The sequence below is a fragment of the Rhea pennata genome, chromosome Z (assembly GCF_028389875.1).
Source record: "Rhea pennata isolate bPtePen1 chromosome Z, bPtePen1.pri, whole genome shotgun sequence".
Taxonomy (NCBI): domain Eukaryota; kingdom Metazoa; phylum Chordata; class Aves; order Rheiformes; family Rheidae; genus Rhea; species Rhea pennata.
In genome coordinates, this window is record NC_084702.1 from 56,615,320 (window position 1) to 56,624,724 (window position 9,405).

The window sequence follows — 9,405 nt, forward strand, 5'->3', positions numbered from 1 at the left end:
AATCAGCAGCAAGTAGAAAATACTTCACTGCAGCCTTGGGCCATAGAGATCTCGGTTAATTTTTGTGTTTCTGACCAATGGCCATGGCAGACATTTCTTGTTCCTACATGGTTGTGTACAAGTCACACCTACTATCCTAGTGTGCTCTTAAGCACAGGGAAAGCTTAAGAGAATCTCATGTTCCAGGGGAGTGTGGAGGAGGGCAGTGATTTCCCAATCACCCTTGACTTGTCCACACTGTACTATGACACAGTCTGAGTTCACCCAGCCCCTGCAAGGAGGAGTATTGACAGTTATGAAGCATAATCTGAACCTAGCTGCAAAAGCCTTGAGGAAGGAATTAGGTGTTGAAGTGAATTAGGACAAAGGGTTAATGCTGTTGCATGTTGATGCAAGTTTGAATTAGGAGGAAACATGAGTTGGTCAGGACCAATGTGTTGCAAAAGGGTGTATTTGTCTCGTTGATCACTGGACTTATCACAAAAGGATTTATTATATTGACTTTGTTCAGAAGATGATGTATTGCCAAATACTATTTGTAACCTGAGCTACCAAAGCCAGCGGGCGCTGTGTGCAAGTTCTCTAGTTACAGCAGGGGAGAGCTGCACTCTGTGATAGTGTAATTGGATTCCCTGCTGTTATCTGCAAGCAGAGAGCTGGTTCCGAATCTGTGCCTATGCTGAGGTATTTTACACGATTTTGCTATGCTTCTTTGGTGTAGGTAGACTATACTAAAGTAATAGATGGCTTGTAGTGGTTAGATACATCTGCTTCAGAGGCATGATAAGAAAGGATTGTATAGCTAGACTATGTTTATACATAAAATTTATAACTTCATTTTAAGGTTAACAAAGGCTTTCTAGGCTATTTTCCAGGTAATGGTACATTCCTATACAATTTGATGTTGCCCCACTAGCTAGTAATGAATGGTTGCTCACAGAGGGAGAAATGAGGCTGAGAGAAAGAGAATGGAGTAGATGGTGACTCAGGTAAGTATCTCCAGCAAAATACTTCAATTTCTGTCCTAGGACAGTATTACAGGAGAAATGACCACTGCAGGAACAAGAAGAGTTCAATGACCTGGACATTTCAACGCAAGATTTCATTCATGTGTTTCGAAAAGAAGTATACAGTCTTGTCCAAAATGCAACTCATAAGAGAATGAGATCAGGATACACTTCAGTTTGGGCAGCCTTTGAAATGGAACATGTTTAAGAGGATGTGTACAGAGTTAAACACTGAAATTAGGTGATAAAAGCCCCCTCTGTGCTGTTCTGTTTTCTGTGGGGTCACAGCAGTAAAAACAGACTTGAAAATGTGAACAAGAACCAACAAAGAAGGTAAGTATGCTTGCTATAACAAGATAAATCAATCAGCCACCCAGATATAGAAAAAGAACACAAATGAAATGATGATGTCAAAAACCTCATTAAAACTTAACAAGAAGTACTGGTTCAAATATAAGTCACTTGTAAGCTCTTTAGTATATATGTATGTGTGTATAAATATACATATGTGCACACACTTTAATTTAAGCTCTTTAGCGTAACATAAGCTTTTCGGTATGTATCTGTTCTTCTGAGCCTTGTCCTGTTCCCTGTTGCTTCCAGTCACACCTTTTGCCACTTTAGGGGTACAACACTGATTCAAAACACGTGCATCCCAAGAACAGCGTGAGTCTGGGAGAAATAAATAATGACAGGATGTGGGTGGGAGGCTGACTTGCCTTTCCCAGTGCAATAATTATTTGTGAGAAAATATTCCCCACATGCGTTGTAGCAAATGTTGGAAACCAGATGCCCCGAGTATGAGATCCTCCTACTTAAATTGAGCAGTATTGTGGCTTAGCCTGCCGCATTATAGGCTGTTCTGGCTTAAAGGCAGCCTGTGCAAATATTGCCTAAGGAAGAGACCGAGAGAAAATCCTGCTGATCCAAGAAGCCCGAACTCCCTGGCAGTGGAGGAAGAAAGCCACTGACCTATATCAAGGGCTGACTTGTTCCCCTTGTCACAAAGGGCAGAGCTCTGGTTAGTTCTTTGCGAGGCAGAGAATAGAATCGAGATTTTCTGCTTGTGGTCTTGCTGTGCCATCTGCATGGAGGAGAGGACAAATAGTCCCACAGAACCAACCTCCTCCCAGCTGGGTGCTACCGGTACATTACCCTAAATGAAGCTACAGGAATCACTTATATTTGGTTGGCTCATTTTGCAGCTTCAAAAGGCGAGGAACAACCTCCTGTTATGTCAGCAGCCTCCAGTGAAGTCAGATGCATTATTCATTTTTTAAGGTTAGCAATTCTTGAATGCTTGAGCAAAGATGGCAGAATTTGGTCCTAAATAGTATTTGTGCTATACCATGTGAAAAAGCTGTTCTTCTGCTTCTGGCAGCCATTGATTTTGCAGCATAGCTTTCATATTGAAATATGCAGTAGAAAGGCACAGCTGAAGTAGTGTGCAAGGGGCAAATACCTAAGACGAGAGTGACACTAAAATGTGGTACTAGATTGGGTGAGTCAGAACACAAGCTGCTTTCAAGTTTTTTGTTGAATTAGGGTGAGGAGCCAAGAGTACTTGAAGGAGTTTCATAAAATCAACACAGCCCAACTTTTATTGGTGGTGGCAGATGGTACAACAGGGCCCAATGGCCACAGATTACTGCTTTGGATATTCAGATTGGATATTAGGTTAAGTTTCATCCCTGGGATGGTAACACACTAGACCAAGTTACTGAGCTTATGGAGTCTCTGTCATTGGAGATTTTCAAGGTTTGCCTAGACAAAGCCATGGCTGATCTGCTCTGGTGCTGGTGATTGTACTGCTTTGAGCAGGATGTTGGGCTAGGCATCTCCAAAGGTGCCTTGCAGCCACCACTTCCATAATTCTGCAAGTTTCAGTGGATGAAGTCTGGTCATGAATGAGGAAGGCACCAATCTTCACTATCTCTAGTTACGCTGTAGTCCTAGTCCCTCAGTCACGCAGGGCAGGAGGGTGGGTGGTATTTGTTATTTGTCTGTCCTGGTGCTGCACTTGCATTTCCTGCCAGTGGAAATAACATGCAGGAGGAGACTGATGGAGGAATGGTGGCTGCTAACACGTAATGGAGTCTTGCTCTGATACAGAAATGTTCACAGGCCATGTTGACTTCAGTTATCTTGGTTATGTATTAGATATCACATAAAAACAGATTGTGCTGGAGTTTTGGTTGGAGGGTTAAAAATAATCAATTGATAACCATGAATTTTGAGTAGCCCTGCAATCCCCCCCGGGACCTGCCCTCAGAAGAGTTAAGAGAGCTCTGCTCTCACTAGAGCCACTGGCAGGATTTCACTAGCCAGGGAGGGAAAAGGTGACACAGCAGTTTTGGACAGATCTCTTAATAAAAAAGTTCAGTGCAGTTGTTCCCAGTATACATATAATCCACCAGCATGGCAGAAAGAGTTGCTCCACTAGCTGGAGTGAAAGTAGCTACTGAAAGGGACTATATAAACTATATTGCTGTGTAATTTATTGAGCTGAAGTTCTGGAGGTGATTGAAAAAAAACTTTTCTTTTATCCTGAGGATGGCAGCTCTGAGAGTTTATACCTGTTGTCTGGAAGTTGTGCCTCCTGTAGGCTCCTCTTAGTTAATCAAATTTACAGTATTCATCAGCCAGAGGATAGATAGAATACATAGAGAAACAAGAGGAATTTATGCTTATGTATTGATTCAGCCATATTTTTCTTTATAGTTGTGGATGAAACTGTTACTGAACAAATGGCAAAAAAATCAGGATTTTTACATTTATTTTGGTTAATATTTCTGAGTAGTAGGTATAAGCACTAGTGAGTAACAGACAAGACATAGCTCTACATGGCTGTAGCTACATAAGAGACACTCTCCATCCATATGCTTTTTCTTAGCATCTGCGAGCACACAGACTATGCCCAAGACCTGAGTGGGAGAGCTGTGCTGCAGCTGATACCAACCATCTCCTTCCCCCACACGCTGCGTATGGTCTGGTTACATCTCTGGGCTTCCTGGAGTCCAGAGATTCCTTCTGCATAAAGGCAGGCAGCGATTCGCTATCCCCAAATGCAGAAGAGTTGCAGAGGGCAACTCTAACCCTCCCCAACTCTGCAAGGGAATAAGTTCCTCTTGTTGCAAGGCAGCAATTTTGGGCTGCTTTGTAGCAGGACCTTTTCTCCAATTAACCTCTCTCTCCTATGTGAATTCCTCACCTCCCTGTTGGCACTCATGACTACATGCTGGATGTGGAGATGTAAGCCCTGGATGCAGTGTTGTGCATGTCAGCAGAGAACACTAACCAGAAGAGCCTGCCTACTGCCTGGAGAGCTGTGCTTTACCTACAGGCACCTTCTCATAATGCTGGGATCCAGCATCTTCGTATAAATCCCCTTCTCTCACCTTTCTCCCAGAGCAAGTCTTTCTTAAGAGACCCCCCCCCCTTGAGTGCAAAGACTTTTCAGGGTAGCTTAAACAAAAGAAGCATTGTGTCTGGAGACAAAGGAGGCAGAGGTGGCTGAGATGAACTGTGGCACTTAAAATTATGGGTGCCTAGGTATTTTCAGAAATAAAAATGATGGCCATCTCATTCTCTCTCCCTCAGACTAGAATAAAAGAGAGACATAGCTGCGATTGTGTACCATGTTGCTGTTTGTTCAGCTGTGCGTTTGTGTTCTCTGGACACATATCTGCAGCAGGTGGAAGGCGTTATTGAAGGAAAGCAAACCCAAAGCAAGGAGTTTTCCATTTCATGTGGCTGTTGGGAAAACTGCAGTCATTCTTAGTTCCCAGTGTTCTCTTCAAAGGACTTTGCCTCTTCAATTCGTTTCACTTGGACTGGCAAAAATCAAGCCAGATCTGTTTATTTGTTAACACTAATTTCAGACACACTGTTTTTTTGAAAGAGATCTTCTGGTTTCTTCCTGAGGACAACTGTGCTGCAGCAGGAACTTCATTCAACACAAGCCAAATTTTTAGGCTTATTCATACATCTGACAGTAAAGATAGATACCTCAAGGGATTTGCAACTAACTCATTTAAAAGCCTGTCTTAGGTACCTAAGTATCTTTGAAAACTGTCTGCCAGAGCCTAGGCATGAAGACTCACTGCTGTAGAAGTGCAGGGAGATAGATTAGAAGGAGCTTTGTTGTAGAGAGGGGAGGAGTTATTTTATACCCATTTTTTTTGTTGTTGTGATTGTTTTCTGATTTTGATGTTCAGGCCCCCAGATGGGCATATTTGTAAAAGGTCAAGTGATAAGAAATATTTGGTGTGTTTCACCCACAGCACTCTGCTCTGCCTTGTGAATATTTCAGTGACCTATTTAGAGCAAGCAGCATTTATTGAACAGAGCAGTCAAATGCACAGGGAAACAGAAGCCCGGTTGTCCTTGTGACAATTATACGTCTGTCTCTATATGTGTAATCCATCCTCTGAGCCTGATAAACAAGAGCCTGTGCATGGGTTTTGAAAGGAAGGTGACCATCACCTTCTGTGATCTGAATACCTTCTTGCTTCAGCTAGCCTGTAAAGTAGGTAAGTCTTAGCCTTTGCACTGTTAACTTTGTTCATGACTCCAGTTGTACCTTGAATTTCATTCTGGCTTTTTAAGCTTTCTCCTGGTGCTTAGTCAAAACAATGTTTTGAGCTAGGGCTCCTTAGTAGCTTTTCCATCTTTTTCAGTTTTAGTGGTACTTCCCTATCTACCTTTTTACTGCATGCTTGATGACACCAGCCCACTGGGTTCCCCAGCTCACACTTGTTTATTCCAGGTGACTTACAGAAAAAAAGTCTGCCCAAACAGCAGGATCCAATACAGTAAAAGCTGATGCTCCAGTACTTACGTCTCTCTACTGTTGGTGACTTTCCTCCAACTGCTTAGGAAACTGGGGTGCTAGGGTGGAACTTTCTATATAAATGTGCATCCATTTTAGTTACTGTTATCATTTTCTTGGAGGAACTTTTGGATGAACAGGTATGAGGCTGTGCGCTGCCAGAGCATTCTTCATTTTGCCCATGTTTTCAGCTGTAGGTACAGAAGGTTTCCTTTTATAGTAGCTTTGCAAATTGGATGCATGATAGAATGCTTTTTTAATTAAAGCCCCTTTACTTTTTAGAAGTAATTGGTAATGACTTCAGGGCAATGTTTTATTTTAATAACAATGTAGCCTTTTTCACACACATTTGATAGGACCAATCAGCTGAAAATCCATTTTTTCAGTTCTGATAACAATTTCTGTCTTCAGATGCCTTCCATCCCCTCCCCAAGCCTGGACTTCTGCTTGGTTTCTATGTAATGTCCCTGATTCTTATTCTTTACATGCAGCTATTCCACTTGCTGCTATGTCCACACCGCTGGAAGACGCTATGGACACCTTGATCAGGATCTTTCATCATTACTCTGGCAAAGAAGGAGACAGATACAAGCTCAATAAAGGAGAACTCAAAGAGCTCCTCACCAGTGAGCTCACTGACTTCCTTTCAGTAAGATGCAGCTACTGAATTTCTTCACTTAATGTTTAATGAGTGGGATAAGCAGCTATTGAAAGGTTCAGGAATAGCATTTCCTTATGCAATGCACACTCTGCCACAGCTTCTCAGATGACAGTTGTCTCTGTGGATCCAGAGAGAAGGAGATGTGATCAAGTGTCCCATTTGAAAAAAAGTGTTTTAAAGCAGTGGTATGGCTTCTTTCTGATGGTCTGCCATCTGCTATGAGCAGCACAACAAGGTACTCTGCAGTGTGCTTTTGAAGAGAAGTGCCAAAAGCAGCCTAAAAGTTGTAGCAGAACTGATTGTATTAAATCAGGCTTTAATCCATTTTCTTAATTACACAGGATAGATAAGTCCTTGCAAGAATGAAATCCAGCAACTGGTTCTCGGGAGACAAGAAAGAAGTTTGAGAATAATGGCCAGGCAGTGTGTGGAATCTAAGGTTTATTATATTCTATGAGGCCTTATAAAAGTATTATACACAGTTGTTACACAGGTTTATGGGAAACCGCAAAGTCAGTGCAGCTTCTTACCTGCCCTGCAGAGAGCTATTAAGAAAGTCCTTCTACTGATAAGCTGCTGATATGAATATCTCTTTGCATATTTCTTATGTTCTTCATTACACAGCATTGATGTTTTACGGAATAATGACCTGACACATAACTGTTTTTCTATAGCCTATTAATTGTAAGAATTTGAGTGGTTCCTATGACCATCAGCAAGATTTTTTATATATTGTATCCCTTTTCTTGAATTGGATTTTCTTTTAATCTTGACTCTTGATTTATTATGGCATTTGCTGTTCTTACTCCCACTGAATTGGATGTTATTTGCTAAACAGAGATCTTCTGAACATGACAGATGGAGGTAATATGACCACTTGAATAGCCTCTTGAAAATCTAAACACTGTTTGTTATGGCTGATATGGAGAAATGTACATTATAGCTCAAACTTGCCAAAAGAGTCAGCACTCAACATCTCCTGAAACCTGCCTGATTCATTTCAGTGGCTATTTAGTACCTGGATTCTTTCTAAGAACTGTCTTTTTGTTGCTGTGGACTTTTGTGACTCCAGACTTGTGTTTTTAGTGCTGTGAATAGTGATATATTAGTAATAAAATGCATATTTCACACAACCTTTTGTTTAGTAGCACCTGGGCTTGTGACATATCACTGGAGTGCGCTGTCAGGTGTGTTAGAACTGCTCACAGGTCTGCACAGCTAAGTTGCTTTTTTTTTCTCTTTAGGGCCAAAAGGATCCCCATCTGATTGATAAGATTATGAAAGATCTGGACTCCAATAAAGACAATGAAGTGGATTTTAATGAATTTGTGATGCTGGTTGCTGCCTTGACTGTGGCATGCAATGATTTTTTTGAAGAACAGCTAAAAAAGAGGACATTTAGAAATGCTCAGTAGAATCAATCTCCCAGCCACAAATCTAATTGAAACATGCCTAGTTAGGTAGCACACATCAGCGTTTTGTGAATGCAAACCATCATCTGTCAAACTGTTCCTGCTGTAAAATCCATACGGATCAGATCAGCAGCTGGTGTAAGCTGGACAAAAGCCAGCTTATCTCTCACTATTTGAGATCTGGCTTTTAATACTTCCAGTCTTTTGCTTCTGCCTCTGTAACACGCATTCATCAGTTCCCCAAATCAAGGGCTTGGGTGACAGATCGTTTGAGAGGTGTCCTGTGTTAAGCCTTACGGTATTTTGATATTGGTGTGAAGTAAAAGGAACAGGAATGTTACTTACATACATTCTGAATGGGAAAATTTGGAAAGAAACAAAACTCTCAGTTTGTTTTTCAATCCTTCTGTAACAAACTAATGTTTTTGCAGATCCAAAAGAACTGTTTGTTTTTTAATCAGCTCTGCTTATTCTAGGCCCCTTTTTAGACACTGCTCCTTGTCTCCCCACACTCTCATATTTCAGATACAGTCACAACCACCTCCTGCCTGCCTGAGCAGACTTACCATTTGCCATTGTTATGGGTTCATTTTCCCCACATCCCCCAGCTTTAATTGGGCTGTGTTTGCGTTGCTGCATCCCAATAGTCCATCCCTTCACTCAGCATAAATGAATTTATTCATATGACAAATTATTCAAAAACAGAGGATTGAGTCAGCGAACTGGTCTGAGGGCTGATGGAAGAACTAGGTCTTTAGGAGAGATGTAAATGCCTTTTGTTTGCACTATTCTGGCACCCTTAAGAGAAGGACTCTTAGAGGACAAATTGTGGGGGTTTTAATGACAGCATCTCAGTGTACAGCTTTATAATGTGAGTCATCATATGTAACAATGATGTCATCTCATGCTGATCCAACTCACTGCGTGGTCAAAACTATTGCTGAGTGCAATGCAAAGGGAGCAGTGGGACCCCATGGCCAGGCATGGAGTAAGTAGGACAGCCCCTTTCAGTGTTAACCTGCCCTTGGATTGAATGATGAATACTTGCAGACCAAATCCTCAGGGGAAGGGCATCGGGTGATGGGGCACATGGCTTTTTTCTCTCACAGAGCTCTGTCATTGTTCACTGTTGTTTTGTTGGTAACTTCAAACTATAATAAAAGGCATCTGGATTAAGTGAAGATTTTCTGTTTGTGCAAGAGAGGGGGGAAAAAAGAACAAAAAAAAGCCCTCAGTGAAATCATACCTTGCTAGACAATATTTGAAGAATGCAGTTCACTTATCTCTCCTCCCCAACCTCCTGAAAATCATTCAGTAAAGACTATAATATCTGTATGATATCATATGTAATTAAAATGATGTAATTTATTATAAGAAGGGGATTCTATAAGGCATAATAAATATAACAGGAGGCAAACGTCATCCCTGAAAAGAAGCCAGCACCTGATGAAGTTATCCTGGAACAAAGGGACTTTGGGATGGTGACAGAGCCAG

General features: G+C 41.5%; 1 protein-coding gene across 1 annotated transcript; it reads left to right on the forward strand.

The window, feature by feature from the left end:
• Window positions 1-977: 977 nt before the first annotated feature.
• Window positions 978-9,071, forward strand: S100Z (S100 calcium binding protein Z). Its single transcript, XM_062600498.1, has 4 exons — window positions 978-989; window positions 5,455-5,539; window positions 6,330-6,487; window positions 7,744-9,071. The coding sequence occupies exons 1-4, from the start codon at window positions 978-980 to the stop codon at window positions 7,912-7,914; spliced, it is 426 nt and encodes a 141-aa protein (XP_062456482.1). The 3' UTR covers window positions 7,915-9,071.
• The last annotated feature ends 334 nt before the right edge of the window (window positions 9,072-9,405 follow it).

Bases quoted from the DNA above. Each gene is read 5' to 3' on its own strand.
- S100Z (XM_062600498.1), top strand. The intron at 5,540-6,329 runs GTAAGTCTTAGC...CTTTACATGCAG, and splicing joins TCAGCTAGCCTGTAAAGTAG to CTATTCCACTTGCTGCTATG. The intron at 6,488-7,743 runs GTAAGATGCAGC...TTTTCTCTTTAG, and splicing joins AGCTCACTGACTTCCTTTCA to GGCCAAAAGGATCCCCATCT.